Consider the following 20,849-nt stretch of genomic DNA (forward strand, 5'->3'; position numbering starts at 1 on the left):
ACTGTGAGTATTGCGCCTGGAACTACATAAACAGACACACAGAAATGCTAGAAGAGAAACTGGTTATTTTATTGAAGACAGATCTGTCCAGTCTGTTGGGAGGGTACCAGGCTTTGCATGGATTACCTGTGCCTGAAACTCAGCTGGCATATCCAGTAGCTCCCACGGCTGCAGACAGAAAGGGGGACATATCTACATGTTGGCCTGGAGGAGCCAGGACAGGCAGTGTGCAGTCTTCAGCAGGACTGATGCCAGCACAACTTGTGCAAAAAGCCATCCCAAGCCCAGTCTCTGCAACGGACAGAGTGCTTAGGCCAAATATGTTGTGTATGTAATAGCATAAAACACCTGCAGGATTGTTATCATTTTACATGTCTGTGCTGAGGTCTTCCCTAAACTCTGCTCCACCCACTTTGTCTGGGGATGGCATTGCTCCACAGTAGCCAGCTGTGCAGAGCCTTTGAGAACTGACAGTCCAAAAAGGCTCTGCTGACACCTTGCCAACATTGCAAGAGTTCTAACAGAAAAATACACACATTTCAAACCGGGAGAAGCTCTTCAGAAATAGAAAAGCAATGTAGCACTGCCCTATTAGGCACGAGGAACTACTGGGAAGTTACAGGCTTCTGTTATGTAAATACACTCTCAACAAGTTTAAAAAATAAAACTTGTTATTGACATAAAAAGCAGCAACACCTCCTTTGAAGTTCTCCTAATTTACTTTATAAATAATACCCATCACATTGTGAAGGGTAATGAAGATCCATATGCTCCCAGACAGTTGGCATGCAAGATCACAGAATTTTTTTTCCAAATTAAAATTAGAAGTTTCTTGAATAGAAAGGGAGGGGAGGGAGGTAAGGAAAGCAAAAAATATCCACTCAAGATGGCAAAATTCACACATGAGTCAATGAACCAAGTATAAAAAGAGTGCAAGGAAAGATGTACTCCTGGCTGTGATCTATCAGTAGATTTCAAGAGACTGAAAGAGCTGGAGGAAGAAATAGCTCTTTAGGAAAACATCAATGTGTCAAACAGAAACACTGCCTCCAGACCAAGTCCCAGTCCAGTTGTCACTCACCAACCTCAACTGCAGACCCAAGGGATTCCGAGTTGTGCACTTATCAAAATTGTTTCTGAGGAACATTTGTAACCTTTAAGGCCACCTGTTCTTTCTAAAAAAGGAGCAAAATTACACGTCACAGCCACTGTTCGGCAAAAAGCACATTCTGAGAAAGCTGTGCTGCACAAGGGGCTCTGCCAGGTGGCCACAGCCCTACCTGCCACTCGGTGCTGCTGCTCTGCTGCTCACAGGGAACAGGATGAACCACCGAAGTATTTCATACACAGCAGCAAGTGTGAGTTTCCTCTCAGGAAAGCAGAAACTGAGCAGGACTCAGCCTTTTACACATAATAAAAAGTATATGTTTTCCTGATGTTCTGTAATGTTCTTTGTAACCATGAACTTGGTGATGCTTCATAACTTTCTCTTCATTCATCAAGGGAACACACCCCAAGATCTCTGGGGTGCAGGCAATCCCTGAGCTGGGCAGTCATTTCCATCCACCAATGTTTATTTGTGCCACAGCCACTTCACAAATGTGGCAACTGCAATACCCACAAAACTACCTACCAGCCCTTCTGATCTTGGAGCAACCCACATGGCACAGGTCAGCCAAGCCTACAGGATGGACGTCACCATCACAGAGATGAGACCACAAAATGATTTTTGCATACTAGAGCCTTTCGGCTGCATAGTTTTGACAGCTGAGCCATCTGACACATACCTAATAAACTACAGTTTGCACATCTCTTTAGGACAGAAGAAATAACCTTCTTAAGGGGACTATAAACTATGCTGTGGCCAGTGAAATAATGAAATGAGTTCTTAATTTTTTCATTGATATCTGGGCTTTGTATAAATGCAAAGAGTATTTCTGCTACTAGTCATTAAAAAAAATGCAGCCTACAAATTTCATCTGATTCAAAGTATTTTCTTCCTAATTCTTCAATTCATATAAACTTCAGTCTTGCATTCTAACTCCAGCCTGACAAAGCCCTTGCCCTCATAAGGACCACTCCCATCACCACTCTGATGCTCAAGTGTACACTTGCTTCTAGTTCCAGGCTAAAGCACTCCACATCTCATTGGGCAGGCACATGGACATTAGCCTTCATCTCTCCATAGCTGAAGATTAATAGGCAATTAAGAGTTGGTCAATACTCTCTATGATAGTCCATTTTCTCTATGATGTTCCACACCAAAAACAAGGATGCAAAAACTGCATATATGTCAAAGAACATGGATTTTTGTCAGATTAAAGAAAACTGGATTAATTTATTTTATTTTGATTCAATGTTATGGTATTTGCCAAGTCAAGTTATGATTCTTTACAGCAAAAATAATTACATGTAGAAAATCAAGTTTCTTCAAACTCTGAAGTCCTAGTTCCTTCATACACAGTGGTTAAAGCATCGTGCAATATATAAATAGGCCTGGTAGCAAGTTTCCCTGACAACCTACTTAGGGAATAAAAATTATATATTCTTATAATACAGCATCAGTGATCGGCACATGATAAAAAAGACTGCAAGGGAAGAGAATTAGCACTGAGAAAAGAAGATGTGGACAGTAACAAATGCTTTGAAGATTGCCTACTGAAAAACAAACATGGACAAAAATTGGAGAACAAATATGGAGTAAGGTAAAGTTAGATTTGTTAAGTAACATTTACAGCCTTTGCAGCATTTATCTCCATACATTTATGTCACAAAGCACATACCAGATGTGAGTTGGTGTTGCTCTCTAGTTTATATGTAAACTAATATTAAAATCAAGGATAAATACTAAAAAATATATATAGTATGTACTACTTAGCTAAATGCAGTTTTATTTCTTCAAAGCTAACTCTTTCCACAACAGTTATGCTGTGTTGCAGCTACAAGACACTAATTTGGCAGTGAATGTTCTTAAAAACTGGACACCTCCACATGTGATTTATCTAAGTGAATATGCAAATACACTTATTGGTCCTAAAGAGGCACCATCATTGCGGAAAGAAACATTTGTAATAACATCTCAGGAACAGAAATATTTTTCTTCCACGTTCCAAAATGAAAAACATTTCATACTTAAGCAGGAGGAATTTACTGTGCAGTTCCACTAGTCCAGGTGATTATAATAAATCAGGTTCTTTTCTCATCAGCTTCTCTTTGAGGCTGTTAGATGGGGGCATAACAATGCAGTTTAGACTTTCAGAATTTATAGAGATCATTAAATGTTTGCTGGGATTTTTCTTAATGTTCCTATAGTACCTCTTTAATTGATCATGACAAGGAGGTAGGCAATAAATAAGTCTCAGCTTCATGGCCTTTCCCAAAGAGGCAGCAAGCTTTGGCCCTGTCACTGGAAGGAGAGTCACAGGCTAGCAAGAGAAAATGAACCATTTAGCACCACCTTAACCAGAGCCAGGGATTTATTTTGACACCTTGGAAAGATGAGGATACCCAGCCAGACCAGCTACCTTCCTCTGAGCATGATGAATTCTCCCAGTGCCACCAGCAAGTGGAAATTCTCCAAACACTTACTTATTTACAAAAGCCCTGTGACAAAGGGATGTTGGTAAAGATCTGACAGCATAAGTTAGGGGAGAAGGAAGAATTCATCTCTTACCAAGTGCCAATTAGCACAAACCGTCATGTGAATTGACCTTGATAATTTTCATTCGCTCAAGTCGTTTTCACACCCGCATTAACTTCAAAAGTTCTACATGTGTGTATACATTTATATTAAACAGATATATAGCCTATTATCAATACCCTTGAGCCCTTCAGTTCCCACTTCCAATACCTTTTTGATGTGTATAACACTTTAACTACCCCTGTGATCTTTCCTTCTACTTTAAGACAGTTTTGCTTAATAGACCCAACATTCATTTCCTGCTTTCTAGTCCGGATATTTGAAGCTCAAATTAAGCCAATAGATGCAATGAACATGTATTATTCAAAATCTCCACCAGTTGTACCTAGAGGTCACCCCTGATGAGCTTGTGCTCTGAATTTCCTTCCTTTTTCCAAATAATTATTTTCTAATTGCTCTTCAGTAACAGGTTGATGAAAATGACTTGTTACTTTGATAGTTACTGAGCTTTTAACATCTAGCTGTAGCTTCAAATCTCTGAATATTCGACATTCGAAGTTACAATTAACAGCACAGCATTTTGGCGGCAAGAAGACCTCAGTGCATATATTTACATTCATTACTTCCAAAGATTTTCCTCCACTAACACAACTGACTGATTAGCCCTTAAGATCTCGTTGTCAAGACAGCAACAAGGGAATGAACCGAAAAGGGAGAAGGAGCTGCAACACAGAGACCCGAAACAGTTGAACTCTTACCCTTTCCATTAAAAAGTTAATGTTACGTTTTGCCTGGGGCATGGCCTTTTTGTCTTTCTATTCCCACCTGTAGGATGGCAAGACTAATTTGGATAAATTTCCAAGTCACTTAAATAGATGTAGGCTCCTGAATCCCTGAACCTTGACTAGAATCCAGGCATCAACTCCCCTATGAAAGATCTTTGTCAGCATGGAGAAAGTCATTGGCTGGTAGATGCTAAACAAAACTGAAAAGTGGTCACATTCTCTTCAAAGAATCATCACTGACATTTCTGAGCAACTGTTTCTACCTGGTAATATACAGCTGATCATGACACAGTCTAATTCATTCAGGCATGATCTGTGTCTGGATGCTGAAACATCTTACTAGTTTCCACATAGAAGCATACCTACAGTAAAAACACCAAAATTTTGCTAACGAGGGTGTGAACACATATAAAAAATAGTCACTGAATTACAAAATGGGAATGGCTAATATATTTTTGTGTTTTACTTTTGATAAGAAAATCCTAGCAATGTAAGAGCTTCTAAAATAACTGTTTGTAAGCAAAGCAGGGGGGAAACCCATTAGCTGTGTCACTGGAATTTGCTCTTTACCACTGCATCATAAAAGAGAGCTTGGCAGACCCTCAGGAAAAAGTGCATTTTTCTGTCAGAGTAACTGACATGAAGTTTACATGCTACCTATCCTGGCTGTAAGAGTTAGAAGGGATGACATCATCAGACTGCCACTTATGTCAGCCCATGATCAGCACTGATCTTCCAAATAGAAATCATTGCATTTGCATCTCCTGTTACTTTTTGATATTCCAGAATCATGACCTATAACATGCTGTCCTTAAACAGTCCAACTATTGCTCACAAGCTGAGGAATCAGGACCAAAAACTCTGCAGAGCAGTAAAATAATTACATGATAACCAGTTAGATTTGTGATACAGCTGGTCTAAATGCTATGATGAAATACAATTCTTTAAGGAAAGAAAGAGCATTTAATTAGGTCTAAAATACAACAACAATAAACTGCCTGACAAGATTCCTCCTTCATCCATGGTAACTGTGCTTTCCACTTACCTTGTCACAAAAAACCTTGATCTGGCAGTAGGCTCGGTGGATGGGTTTATTGCTGCGGTTGTTGTAGCTGTAAGTATCGATCTGAATCATCAAAGGAAGCCCTTTCACTCCTTTTTGTGAGGAGAAGTCTGTGCTCAAGCAATTCACTGTGATGAAAATCTGTGTGCCAGAGAGATTACTTTTTAAAATGTACTGAAAACAATAATTAAACTTCCGGAAATACATGACAAGAAATGGGAAAATAAAAGTAAAAATGCTCTAATTCAGCTGTGATTCATGCTCTGACAATTTACACATTTATCCTCCACTTCTGCCCAGCAAAGACACTCCCATGCTGGGAAGAAGGACAAACTTGAAAGCCATACATTAATGTTTCAGTTTGGATCAGAAGTTCACATTTGAAGTGAATAATTTGGTTGTCCCCACTTACCGTGCTTTGGTTCACACCAGAGCTCAGAATACATGAAGTGAATTCTTTCTGGAAGAGCCAAACCAAAAAGATATGTTCTAGGAGCACTCCTCAGATCCTCCAGCTGCTCACAGTTGCGTAGTTCACGGGAACTGACTAAAGATAATCTGAGATAAAACCTCCTAAAATGTGCCTCATGTCGATGTCAGGTCTTTAGCCCTTACTTGTTCCACTCTACAAACCTGCTCCGTATGTTTGCACTATTTGTTGCTACAGACCATTTTGGTTCATCATTTCCAGCTGCCTTAGGTATGGCTTGTTCATCTGGTGGCTCATTCAAATTCAGTGAGACAAACTCTACTCTTTTTTTTTTATTTTAGAAATTTTCTTCACACTCTTATCAACACTACTGCTTTCTCCACCCCATCAATAGATACTCCTGTGTTCAATTTAAGGGCCTTTCACTGTCTTTCCTCAGTTTTAAAGATACATCTCACCCTGCCTTTCAAACTGGGAAGAATTCCCTACCTCTCTTCTTAGAAGTTCTCTTTGATACACAGCAGCCACATAATTCTGCACTGCATTCAGAGAATCACAGAATCCTCTGAGCTGGAAGGAACTCAAAAGCATCACTGGGTCCAGCTCTTAAGGCGAACGGCCCAACCAGGGATGGAACCCATAACCTTGGCATTGTTAACATCATGCTGTAACCAACTGAGCTAGCAAGTCTCCTGCTTGCCTGAGCTTCAGAAATCCATCTCTTGCTCTCCTTCTACAATAAAAACTTACAACTTGATAGCTACTAATTATCTCCCTCACTTTAACTCAATTGGCACCATGGGACAAGGTGTGTCTCATCTGTAAAGGACCTGGGAGAAGGGTTTCCCACCACCAAAGTCTCCCAAGGACTATTCTGATGTAAAGCAAGCACTCTGAACTGAAATACCACTGATAGCGATGATGTGCATAAAACTCAAGAGATGAAAGTAAATTAAAAATCTAATTTTCAGCCCAGTGAGGAATATGTGCATTACATAATAATTTGGGGCAATTGTGTATTAACCTGATTTTACTTTTCACTTGCCCTCAGTTTAAAAAGCAACAAAACACCAAACAAAACAAAACCGCAAAAGGGTGAACCAAGGAAAAGGACTGAGAAAACCAGCAGTACATATCTCCTGAACCAGGGGGATGTGAAACCTGCTCTAGAAGAATAAGGACATTCAGGAAAGATCTCCAACTAGCCTCTCAAGTGCATCAAGTCTCTCAACAAGGAGACCTGATGCACACCTCACCGCGCAGAGGAGAGGGCAGCAGACCCCTGGGGTCTGTGAGGATTCCTGAAGGAAGAGCATAAAGAACATCCCCCCTCCACTCTGTCCATTCCACAAACAGGGAAAATAAACTAACAGTGTGAGTGACCAGAATGCAACATCTCTAAGACAGCTGAGAATAAAGAAGGGCTCCAGCAGGGCTGGTGGGGGATACTTTACCCTCCTGGCAGAAGTTAACTTTACAGTCAGGGTCTTTATGATGGAGCCAGAGCAGCTTGTTTGCCTGACTGAGTTAATGGTCCCTCCTTTCTGCTTCTGATTGTATCACAGAGCTGCATTTACAAATGAAATAGTTGAACTTTAACTGCGAGAAAAGAGGGAGGCAGGGAAAGGCCCTAGGTGAAACTCTGATTTTGATGCTGATAGTGTTATTTCTGTTTCAAATTACAAGTTGATCTCCTCAAGCTCCAAAGTGTAGACACAGTGAATACGCCTTTGAAATATGACAGCCTGAATTTTCCCTTGCCTTTAGAATCATTTATAGTGCCAGGGCAATGGTTTAAAGTGTGTGTGAACACACAGCACTGGAACGAAGTCTAGCATTAAACATGATAAAATGTGAATCTGGCCTCCCTACATTTTAGCCCGTACTTCTGCACAGGGATTTTCCAAAATGTACGTTCAAACGTGAGAAGACGTGCAGGCTTTGCATCTACCTAGCAGTTTGTACATCTCCCACGCTTGCTGCACACTCAGCTGAGAAGCAAAAAAAGATCTTGTCCCACCTTAATCAACTACATACACTGTGTCATCTCTTCACTGCCTCCACAATCACAGAGCAGAGTAGGAGCGGCTGGGGAAGACAGACTTTATGGTTTCAAGAGTCCCCATACAGCAATAACAAATTATTCAGCATGAATAACAGATAGATGCTGTAAGACTCAATATCTTGTCCTGACACCGTAATACATCAGGATCTCTGAGGAGCAATGACTGCACATTCATGCACATGAAGTGTAGTACTTTCTGTCATATCATTAGCACCTCACAGATAGACAGAAGGATTTGAATTAACACAGATCATTCATACTGGGGAATTTTTTCTGTCTCCATGCAGTAGTCTATTAGCTTTCCTGTAAAGCACCACACAGATTTTTGGATTTGGAAAATATGAGGGTGTGTAGAGGGAAAGGGAGAAAGACATAGGTTCTGTTATTTATTTTAGGGTCTTTTATTCTGTTTGCATGATTTAAGATTTGTACCAGTGCAGCATGCTGGTATGGTGAAGAGGACCTGGAGAAACATCTGAGCTCAATGAAAGGGACAAAAATCTCCTTCTCTCTCCCCTGGTCTGACCAGAAATCACCTCCTAAAAGCAGTGACATGCTCTAAGCAGCACAGATTTCAGCCATTTCTCCAAGCACAACCTGCTTTGCCCTTTCAACACTCACCTTCCCCCCTTCCCAGCTCCTGTCCATAATACACACGTACTCCCACTCTGACGAGACAAGGGGCAAAACTACTCCATGGGCAGTCACAAAAAGGAGTGCTGCTCTACTTTTCTTAGAAGATACCCACATTTAAGGTCTCCTTTGCTGTGGTCTTTTGATAGTAGAATTAACACAGCAAATGTAGACTTAAGTAGAAATTACAGTAGCAGGAAGAGAAATCACTGTTTTCCTCCCAAGCCCTGTCTACACTTGTCTTAGAACTATATTAATAAAAGTGACTATGATTGTACCTGAATTCAGATGCAACCTTTTTTTTCCTGTGCAAACTGGATTTTAGCAATGTTTTGATATCTGGAACACATTGTACATTTGTCATAATAGTGATGTCTGGTTTTTTTAAATGTCAGAATATCTCAGATTAGAGCAATTAATGGCAGAGTTCCACCCATCTAGTCTCCAGCTCAGGCGTGCCATTGGCAATTAATTACTAATTTGCAGAAACATTTGGCACTGAGAAAGTTTCACAAGTCGCTTAATATAACGACAACTCTTCTGTTTGCTATAGAGCGTGTCTAGAAAAAGCACTCTGTCTTTTGGGGAACAGCACTCCTCCACGGTGTAGCTGCTATTATGTGAATTGCTGTTTGTTAAATACTGCAGCATAATTAGGGACATACAAGACACAAACACAGTAAGCTGTCTTAGGAGAAAGCAAGGCTCAGAAGTGCATTTCCCTTTTTATCATTTAATTCAGCCAACATGTCTCTTGCTGTGGTCTCTCAGCTTATACACTAAAGGTCTACAATTACAAAACTTCTAATATAAGCCTTTTATTACTATTTACATTTTTGCCTCCCATTGTCTCAGAAACTGCCAAGGGCAGAAGGAAGGGAAGAGTGCATTACAGCACAAAATAAGAAACTTAAAGCAATTTCTCTGCCGAATACTGGCAATACATAGAACCCAGGTGGGGTCTCTTAAAAGCCTGCTTTAAAAGGTTCCTCCCTCCAGACTGTAACAACAAAGAGTTAAATGACTCTGTCTCTCAAATGACTAACATCAATCCCGTCATTCCTCCTATACACAGAAAGTGTGGGTTTATAGTTTCTCCTACCAGCCGTTACCTTATAAATCCCACACAAAGGTAAGACCTTTGTTTTATTTCAATACAAATGTCTCCAGCAAATGTTTACACTACTCTTTTGAAGCTTCCTCAACCCACACCACACCCTGGCAACTACATAAAAATGCCATTTGCTTTGAATCCCAGACGCATACTTACCAAGCCATTTGTATACACTGAATTTCAACATTATGTGCTACCACAAGTTAACTCTTCTCTAATATATACACATGTGTGTGCATGTCTCACATCTATATATACACTCATATATATATGCACACTTGCACAAACAGACATAGTTTATTAAAGTAGCTGTCAAGTCTAATCCTACATAATTTTTGCTCTTAACTCCCGAAAATGAACCATCTTTTCCTTCAACCTATACATTTTTAGAGTAGACAATAATTTCCTTCCTAATTAAATTAAATTTGATGTAACTTGAGAAGGAAATTCTCAACTAAGAAAAAAAAAATCTTGTACTAGTCAAAGTCTGTGCTAAGTATCACTAACAATGTTTAAGAAATATGAATTGTCATAATACAAATTACTGCTAGAGATAGTGCTGCTCTATAAGCTTGATTTTACTATTGTACCCACTGGAACTGGAGCTCACTTTGGCCCACAATATCCAAGAACCTAATCCTGCAAATCACTCACTCTTTGAAAACAGCTTATTACTGTATGAGCTATGCCAAAACTCATTAAATAGCTGGAAAGATTCCCAGAGGCTTCAGCATACTTTGGATTAAAGATCTACATTTCAGTTAAATTTAGCAGGACAGTGATTGCACGCAAGTATACACAACAACTGCTCAGCACACAACTCCTGCACCCACTGAAATCATCTCACTCATCTGCCAGCACCTGCCTGAATAACACAGCCATAAACATGTCTGTTTATTGCATGTCCAAGTTGCAGTGCTTAGCAAAAATCTATAATCTCTTGATATCAATGAGAACTGTTTGTCTCTTCAAGGCAACTTTTTTTGTTAGCAACTGTTCATTGCAGTCAGATATTTGATTTTAAGGCTAAAAAGTACTTTCCATAAAAATATATAATTAATTGTTTCAGAACTAACACTATCATAGCAAATTTAAATGAGCCAAATACCTATCAGAGACAAGGAGCTAGGTAGGTTTATGACAAGTATATTGTCCTTTAACAAAGAGAATTCTGCCTCTTTAATCACCTTTCTTGCAAACTAACTTCTGTTAGCGCTAACACTGCAAACAGACAGATGAATGTCTATCAGAAATGAAGCTGAGCTCTGTTCAAGAGCCTTCACTAGAACTTCATCAACTGGCCAGATGCTACAGCAATATCTTCTACAGGGCAGCAGCAAGGTAACTATGTAGCTTCTAGCATATTTTAAAGACATTTTTAAAAGATAGTTAAAAAGTTAGCCAGTTCTTGTTAATTGTTGTTTGTTTCCTCACCTTTTTTTAAAGAACTCCTTTAAAAATACCAAACAAAGCATATGGGTTCAACCAAAGGGAGACAACAAATCACCTTACCCATAAATGTTACATATTTATAATAGAATTAAATATGGGAGGGAAACAAAGATGGATTGTACAAAACTGTTCTTCTCTTCCTATCCCTGCTCCCTTACAGCACATTTTTGTCTTAAGAAAGTACTGAGCTTGACATGGCTATAGAACCTTCCCCTCATTTCCCTTGATCCTGCTCCAAATCACAACCCCCAAAGTGACCTCGAGATAACAGACCCAGCAGAAAAGGATGTTGCTCTAGAAAAAAGTAAGGATGTGCCAGGACTAACTCTGCTCTGCCAGAAGGCAAGGGGACTGCTGCTGTCAACCAGGCACAGCAGAGGAAACACTAGCAGAGTGGTGTTTCTGAGTTTGGTGCTATTTTCTTAGTCCACAGGAAGCGATAGTACAATTATTCCATATCTTGACACGCACTGTACAAGATTCCCTTTCCATTGACTTGTTCTGCCAAGCAGCAGTTGGAAGATGACACACGGAGCATGGTGAACTGGAGCCAACAGCCCAGTTCCACTGACATTACTGGGACAACAGAGAGAGGCCTCTATCTGTACCCTCTGGATTCCTGTTTATTCCACTAAGACCCACATGAAAAGCTGCCTTACCAACCCTTAACCCTTACTGGTACCTGGCAGATTCTGGCTGCCACATCCATTCTCTTGGATGCCTCATCACATACCCTCATCCTGAAGGGCTGCAAGGGGAAGGCCTGCTCTGCCTGTGTGTGAGAGGAAGTCTGACTTCAAATGAGGAAAAATACGGCTTTAATTTAGCTGCCATCCAGGTGGAGTAGGAAAGAGAGAAATCTGATGCTCAAGATAGGTTTTCTAAACATGGGATTTAGTTTCCCTGGAGAGAGAGGTATATTTGGTTAGGTGATTTCTACTGCTTCTGTTTGATTTTCCACAGCACTCCCCAGAAGCGTTCCAACAAGAAGTTTGTTTTCTTTGCTTCTTCCAGGGCCAGTAGGGTGCTTCATCACATCCCATCTAAGAGGCCCTGAAAAGAACTGTTCTGTGCCACTTTTGTCTGACTTGGAAAAAAAGGCTTTTGTGCCTCTGAGGGGGTTAAGTTTTAATCTTGAAATTGTGGTGAAAATGGAAAACAATACTGAACAGAAACAATGGAGCCAGTTGAAAGATCATCATTCAAAAACCTTAGGAAAAGGGAGTCTGTAATTATGCCTTGAAATTCTTCATCTCCCATGGATGAGGTAATTGCTAGAGAATAAACAGCCTTCATGATGTGCCTCAGAATCCACAGCTTTCCAACACCACAGGGGCATCCTATGGGAATCCCCAGACCCAGTGCAACCAGTTATTGCATTATACTTTCCAACCGGAGCGAACATGTACACATACATGTGTGTGGGGAGGAAAACACTTTAGTGCAGACAAGGTGATAAGCTTTCACAAACAATCTGATTTATGCTTGATAGCCAAACACTAAAGCATGTTATTAATCCTCTTTTATCAATATATTTACAGTTCACACTCCTAAAAGATCAGATATTTAATACCCCAAAAATAAATATGCATGAGCCAATTTTCATTTTAATAATTATTTCCTGCAGAAATACAAGCAGCTTAAATTCCACTCCAAACAATTTTTTAATCCAGTAAGTGCCTTTTAAAAAAAATCTTAGCTTGTTTTGCTTCCTGTGATCATTGCAAAAGTTGTGTTCTTAATGTTCTGGCATCCAAGGCAAGAGCCAGGTGAATGGTGTGAGATTAGAACAAAATGTCTGAGGTTAATACCTGACATTAGTGGATGTGACTTCCTTGTTCCTAGATCAACGTGGGTGTCTTGCTAAGTCTGATTTGGAGCTGCAAATGCAAATGTCTTAGGGAACTGCCAGCCCTGGGAAAGACTGCTATGTTTCTAGCCCTGGTAGTGCTTCGGTAAAGGTCCTTGAGAAAGAGTGCTTGTGCTGGAGATCCCAAATCGGTATTTGCCTGCACAGTGATCACAAAACAGTTGCCTGTTGTGACTGCAGAGGACAACCTACAGCTGTATTTTGAAATGGAAACACATAATAGGGAAATATCTGGGGTGGTGGAAATGTAATCACTACATGAGTAAATACAGCACCATTAGCAACTGGGCCAGGTACAATTCTGTTTTTCAAGGTCTGCTTCTGAAAGAGCTAGGTGATTTTCAGAACTATTGTCTTTTCTTTTATGATTCGCATCAGAGATAAAAATCCCTGTTACTGTAAACAGGCAGCACCTTCAGTCAGGGAGTCAGGACAGTGAGTGTTAATGCCACCACTCAGTATTCAATACAAGTTCTGAGGACTCACTCTGAGGATGCAATCTCTCTAATGCTGCTAGAAATGCAGTGGGCAACTGTGCATGAAGATGTCTCTGTATTTGAAAGATTCATAGCTTTACTTGAACATTGGACATTTTGTATTCAACATGAAAACAGTATCAGGAGTTTGCCCAGCTCAGTGTTTGCTGTTTATTAACTCTACATCCCCAAGAGTACTGCATTACCCCCACTCATTTTACACAGCCTATTTCCCTTGTTTGCTTTCCAGGGGCCAACTTCTTCTTATAATTACCGACAGTTTTTCATTTCTCCCACACTAGTCCATGCAGCTGAAGCACTCTGACAGCCTTTGTACAACCTTATCTGTAAGAAACTAGTTAAGGTGTTCTGATGGCCTGGTTTATGATGTCCACTTAACAGTCACATTCCTGAATGAACAACCCCATCCCTGAGGGTACTTGACCGTTAGGAAAAAAAACAAAAAAAAGAAAAAATAAGTCTCAGTCCTCAAAAATACTTTCATTCCCAATTGCAAAGACAGTTTGTGTAACAATATAAAAAATAATGGCACCAACACTAGTCTAACTTACAGAATATTGATTATTGGAGATGCTTATAGTGTAGAAAGGAAGTTGATAATTTAGAGAAAGAAAACACTCAGCTTGTGTCTCACACCTGGCTTTGCAAACAGGAAAAAATCTTTTTATTGTTTCTCAGGCTGGGCATGTACCAACAAGCTCCCTTATTCGTCAGAAAGAGGGAAGTGGAACAATGCCTACGTATGGATGGTACTTATAAAGTGATGCCACCTGCATGGCTTTTCCTCACCTTTGCCTCCTCATTGACATCCCAAGTAAAGGACACAGCATTGAATGCAATTTCTTCAATATTCCCAATGGTATTAAAACTTTCCTTGTAGTCAGCTGGAAGAAAAAAATAAGAGTCATGAAAAAATTGGAACTTTCTGTTTTACAACTCATAGTACTTACATGCTTCTTAAGCTGGGCTGTCCAGTGCATCAAAATGACCTCTTGTATTATGATTAATTATGAATAATCTTAACCACAAGGAGGAAATATAATACAACCTGAGTCTTATGCATAGTATATCCCTAGCTAACGTTCTTGCAAAATATTGTTGGCTCTCAAAAAGGAGTAAGTGTGACTATTGGCAATGAGTCAGTGCCTTCATTAGCTTGGCCAAGGAATGGCCAAAACTGAAAAATTAACTGAAAACTACTGAAGCATTTAAAGGGACTGTTCAAACGTTGATATTAAGAAAAAAACATGGTAAATCTTAAAGAAGAAAGAAGCTTTCTAAAAGTCTAAGAGCTATGACTGCAGGAAATCATCAGTGTGCATTTCCCAGGAATTACTGTACTAGAGGCTGGATTAATATTTATATATTATTAAAAACAAAATCAAAAACCCCACAAAAATCCAAACCAACAAAAAATCCTCCACAAAGAACCAAAACCACAAAGATCCTTTTTCCAAAGTATGTACACTACTAAAACAGCAAACAAACAAACAAAAAGTATTTTTAATTTGTTTGACTACAAAATCTGTACCTTCTTCTCACTTCTTCCCCACGTGCTGCTATTATTATCATCAATAAACTAGCATTTTGGAAGGAATGAAAAGCAAAAGGGAGGAAGATTTCAAACTTGACTAACCCTCTCCCAAAAACAATAAGGGTAGAAAACTATGTAAAACAGACCACTCCCAAATCTTCTTTATAATTGAAAAAGAACAAGCACTGCTTTTCTCTCATTTTGCTGGACAGTTTAACACATTAACTTTTTGATGACAGATTAAGAGAGGTTCCAGGTAATATCTGCCTGATTAAAGGAACTTCCAGATAGTTTACACGAATGGAATAACTCTCTCTGGGACAAACATTTCCTAAGGGTTGTAACTGGACTCAGTGCCAGAGGGCTGAGATTACACACCCGATCTAAAGTTTGCCCAAATCTGTGCTTCGGAAGCATGCTTTGTAATCAGTAATAGAAAGTGGGTGTTTTTGTATTCTGTGAGACACACAAATGGTTTCAATATTCATTCCTTTTGCCTAAACTGTTGATCTCTAAAAAATAACTTCTAGGTAATAACTGCTTTAAAATCATTTTTAAAAAACCATTGCTGCAAGAAGAATTATTTCACGTTTGAGACAGGCAATCAGGATACTTTTCTCTGATTTGAAACACAAGAACTCTGGCATCTCACTGGGCAAATAAAATTGTGTCCCTGGGACATGTGAATGATTTTGGATACAGTAAAAAAAAATCACTATTCATACCATAGGAACAGCACAAGATATTTGGTGATGTAGCAAATTAACAAAGTGTTTGAGAGGGCAGGCAGGCTTTTCATTCTCACCTTGAACTCAGATCTCCTTTCTAACTGAAGTCATTGGCTTCACTATCTAAATTCAGTGTGGGGATGCAAATGAGAGGAATTAGAAGACACATAAGTAGTTTAATATGCATGTGCACACATCCACCCACCTCTTAAATTTATGATTCACCAGAAAGTGCCTCGTGCAACTGACTGCTGCATATGGGCGTGCTGTGTAGGTGCACTTTGGAAAGACTTCAACAAGATGTCTCGTAAAGACACATGTTTTCTTGTCTTAAAAGGCTGTCAGAACCTCACATCCCACCAACCCTTCCCTTCTCTCAACACATGCCTCTCCTTTAATTGCTATACATAAATCTCATGGAGTGTCTATGTGACACTGTTAAAAAGCAAAAGTGCATCCTATTCCCCTCAATTTACAGGCAATTAAAGAAGGATCCCCAGTTGATTAAGAAAGCATTTATACCTCAGAATATTTGAAAGCTGTTAAGAGTGCCTACAACTTTTCCTCTTCTCCTGCTATGAGTTACCAGAAAGAGAAAATCAGAGTTGTTCAATATGCAAAAATGACTGCACAGGACTTGTTTCCTCTTTTGTTACATAAATTTCATATTATACAATGGCAAAATTTTAATGTTAAACATTAATCACGCATTACGTGTAATTGCATACGTTTGTATTGTGCACATAAATAATACAAACTATCCTGAAAAAAAAAAAAAAAACAAACAAGTGCAAGTTTCTTCGGAGCACAAAGCTTCCACACCCACTCTTCATATTTGAACCTGTTCCAGTATGTCAAATTATTGCACTTACTCTAAATAATCAATGTCCATTGAAATTAAGTATTGTATTCTTTATTTGACGTTATTTTAAAAGAAAAAACTAGTGATCCAAAGTCACAGCACAGTGAAAATGCAGCTGTTCTCCCCCTGCCCCCCTTACTCCTCCTAAAAAAAGTAAACATGCACCTAACTCCTTTTTCAGAAAAAAACATTACAGTGCATAGCCTAAATTTTGGAAAATATCCTCCCTTCTTGCTTAATAACTGTCAGAGCCTCAGGTTTGTTCCTCAAGCATTAAGGATTTGAATACATGTAAGTACATGCATATCTTATTAGCATCAACACATGTTCAGACCTGTCACTGCACCTAATTCATTGAAGCATCCTTCTTCCCAAGAGGTGCACCAGCCAGTACACAGAACAAATTAAAGCAGTGATCCCTGTGTGTCTGGAGTGAAAGAGCAAGCCACTATTTCCTCTGATGTCCAGGGTATAACTACAGGCCAGAAAGCATACAGACAGATCCCTGACACTATGGAAAGCAGCACAAGCATAGTCCTCCTGCCTGCCTGAGATCTGAACAGCTGGAACCCAGAACTAAAGCATCCCAAATTAACTTGATCCTTTGCCTGCTAAGGACCACATCATACTCTAGATTAAAAGTGCATTCATAAACAATTTAAAAGGATTCACAGATGTTAAATACGCATTAAATTAAAATAAGAGTAACATCTATGGAACAGGTGATGCAGAGTTATGGACACTTAATCTTCTTTGTTAACTACATAGGGCTTGGACATTAACTTAGTGTTTAGAGGACCCCTTCAGTGATCTGAATTTTTAACGGAAAGGGAAATCTTCATAGAGCCATTCAATATAATTTTGCACGGAAGGGACCCCTGGGGGTTATCTGGTTCAAGCAGGGCTAACTTCAAATTTGGATTAAGTTGTTCAGTTAGATCATTTGATGATAAAACGACAAGATTTTGCTAAATACAGCTTGATACTTGTATGGGAAAAATAACTGGGACCCATTATGGCCTAATAAGCCAGTTAGCCATAATGCAAGTGCCAAAGTAAATGAAGTGTACTTCAGAAATACCATACTGTAAGAGCTATGGCTGTATTTCAGTCACTACTGAGCAACATTTAGGTCTTTTTTTCTGAAAACTGAGGTGAACCATGCTCTTACAGCTCTTATATCTGACAAGAAGGGCTGTATCAGTAAGTCTTACTACACTGTGCTTTGCTCATATTTGCAGTGCAAATAAAGAATATGCACCAGAGTGCCTCAAAAGTCAGTGCAGAGCTATTTTACCTCAAATTAATGGAAAATTAAAAGGCATTCACTTTAACACAGGTAAACATGCCCAGCACTTATTTTGCAGAGCACTATTTTAGAGAATAATACATATCATAACTTATTGGAGTAAGGCAACTGAAATGTGCCAGGACACCACAAATGCAGTGCAGTCAGAGGGCGGTGGAACTACAGTGGAGTGAGCTGCTCAGCACATACTTTTCAAAGGCATAAGCATTACCACCACAAGCTTGTAGGGACTAGCACAAAAAAACAGGCAGCCTTCAGAAAGAGCTGTGATGTGGCCTATTTCTTCTTTTAATGTGTCATGATAAAAGTCATTTGGTCTGTGGTGGCAGTTTTACTGTGTTAGGTACCCCAATGGGCAAGAAGAGAAAATGAGGGGAAGGGGGGAAAGAAAGAAAGAAGTTAATGAAACAGTTCAGCCATAATAATTATAAGACAAGAGGCAGAGAGGAGATTCTGGAAGAGCAGCTTTGACAAAATACACTTGACCTTAAATAACATCAGGCCTCAGTGGAAACTGCAGCATTTGAAAATCTACAGGCACTGCAGTGATTAGGATCACTTGGGGATAGATTCCCTGATCATCCAGTTCCCTGAAGTCTCCAAATGTACTGGACAAGTAACGTGGCTTTGGTTTAGCCCCCCTCTCTGCCCCCTTTCATTCCTGCCATTCAATGGTTTGGTTCCCTCAGGCGGTCAAAACAAGATAGACTTTGTCTTCTTTGGTCTTGCCGACTCCTTTGACTGGAATCCGTGCAGATGGCTGCATGTGTAAACTGCATGTGGGAGGGGAGAAGCACTTGATGTCTAGACACGGCCACTGACTTCAACTTCAGGCTCCTTGGCAGCAAGTACGTGTTCTCCCTCTGCTTAGAATCTCCTGAGCATGAAGATAGGACAGCTGGGGCTGAAAAGGGCTTGTAAATACTTTAGATGGGATGAGCAGTAAACAGGTCTCTCAGGATAGCACACCAGAGCTTGTTTCTCCTTCGCTGCAGACACTGACAAGACTCAGACTCTAGGGGTGCAGGAATCCTGCACTCCTTTGCAGTCACCACAATGATGACATCTGCACTCTCAGGCTGCAATTCCACATCAATTAGCTAACATAACTGTTGCTGGATCAAAGACTGGATCATCCTTTGAAAAAATAAAGGGAACAGATACTTTGCTACAGCTGAGGAGGTGCAGATCTTGATTTTCCATCTGCAGAAGGTGGTACACCACTAAAAACACATGCAAGGGGCAGCTCTTCTGTGTAAATACTGAGAACCATTCCTTCTGCATGATCCCCTACCCAGCTCCATAGACCCCATGGTCCTAGCAGGAATAAACCATTGCTAAAAACTGTGGTACAAGCCATGAAGCCATTGGCAATATATTCCACCACATTTCTGTGCAAGGCACCAGAGCTTTCAATATCTGAACTCTTCCCTGAAGCATCTGGAGATTTGCTTACACTCACCAATGTCAAGGACTCTCTGTTTAGCTGTGTGCTGTCGGGAATGCCAGTACTTCCAATATTTCAGCTGTTCATCTCTGTTTTTATCCTCACTGAAAACAACCATGACCACACTCTATGAAAAACAACACCAAAGTCACATTAGTTAAAATAATTAATAGTCAGGAACACAGAAATAACAATCTCCATATGCCTCTAATTCTGATCCAGCCACCACCCTCTCCCAGTACTTTGGTTGTAGAAGACTGGGTTTTAATCAGTCCAATACTACAATGTACTTAAAACACTCAGGAAGGAAGAAATGAAGTTGTAAAATAATGCAATGCCCAGGATTATGTCCTTCATAGTCCAAATCAAACTTAACCATATTTTTAGTTTTAAAAAGTCAGTGGCTAATGGCAAGACATTTCCAATTTAGTATACACAGTCCAAATACCCTTTTTGGGAGCAGGAGTCTTGCATGTGTTTAATGACAAATTCAGTGTAACTATTTACTGAATTTTGCTGAGGTTTTCAATTCACGTTCTGAATTCACTTTGTTAAATTGTGATTCAAAGGAAACAGATTGAATTTTTATGCAAAATTTTACACAAGCAATACAGGCTTCTTGAAAAAGCCCTGCTGTAGGCAAGCAAAATAACACAAAACAATGAAAGATGACCATACCAATTAAAATTAAGTGAAAATAAATCACAGAGAACAAAAACTACACTTTTAAATATCCTGTTTTACTTTCACCCTGAGACACTACACACAGAAAAATCATTATCAAGCTGCTTTATAAGCTAAGAAGGTGGATCACAATTGATTCACCATTTGTGTCCCCCCACACAGCCACCACCATAACTCTTCATGTAATCTGTGACCTTCCACCTGTAAAAGCTGAACACCATCACATCTTCCATGTCTCTCTAGCCTCTCCATGGGTATGAGGCAGTGCACACAGTGGAGGAGTCCTGGGTTACGCCTGTACATACTGGGTGGACATCAGGTGTGTGTGGCTGGCCAGCTGATGCACTAACCAGAACAGGCCATGCAGGCTAGCTTTTCCATCAAGGACAGCACTAATATTTTTATGAATCACTTAAAGGGAACTTGTAGAGGTTTAATACCCTCAAAACCTCTTGCCCTTCTGTTAACTTTGGATGCAATTTGCAATAAATTCAACAGTCACTTGAGTAGGGTCCTGGCAAACAGAACACGATTGTGAAAGTTGCACATGGTTTCACAATCTTCTGTCAACTACATCCTCCAGAAGGATGTAGTCTCACCTCTCCTTTATAATTTCCACCCTTCTGCTGCCACAGCTTCAAAACTCATGTGGCAGTGCACTGAACCAGGCATATGAGGACTGGTTTTCAGTCAGACCGGTGACCTCCTGACTCCTGTTTCAGCTCTACAGGTACTA

At 39.8% G+C, this 20,849-nt stretch overlaps 1 protein-coding gene across 8 annotated transcripts in view; it reads right to left on the reverse strand.

Moving 5' to 3' along the window:
- Positions 1 to 20,849, reverse strand: part of GRHL2 (grainyhead like transcription factor 2) — a 65,523-nt gene that overhangs the window by 20,003 nt on the left and 24,671 nt on the right. For 4 of the 8 annotated variants that reach the window (XM_066177794.1, XM_066177775.1, XM_066177784.1 and 1 more), the window contains exons 7-10: positions 19,445 to 19,556; positions 14,339 to 14,433; positions 5,901 to 5,948; positions 5,471 to 5,629 (exon numbers count right to left, since the gene is read on the reverse strand). In XM_066177794.1, the coding sequence (XP_066033891.1) occupies positions 5,471 to 5,629; positions 5,901 to 5,948; positions 14,339 to 14,433; positions 19,445 to 19,556 (414 nt within the window). The remainder of the gene's footprint in view (positions 1 to 5,470; positions 5,630 to 5,900; positions 5,949 to 14,338; positions 14,434 to 19,444; positions 19,557 to 20,849) is intronic. The other 4 variants (XM_066177819.1, XM_066177811.1, XM_066177815.1 and 1 more) reach the window with 1 other exon arrangement.

The sequence above is a fragment of the Chamaea fasciata genome, unplaced genomic scaffold (genome assembly GCF_029207755.1).
Source record: "Chamaea fasciata isolate MVZ Bird 193981 ecotype frontalis unplaced genomic scaffold, bChaFas1.0.hap1 SCAF_1, whole genome shotgun sequence".
Taxonomy (NCBI): Eukaryota; Metazoa; Chordata; class Aves; order Passeriformes; family Sylviidae; genus Chamaea; species Chamaea fasciata.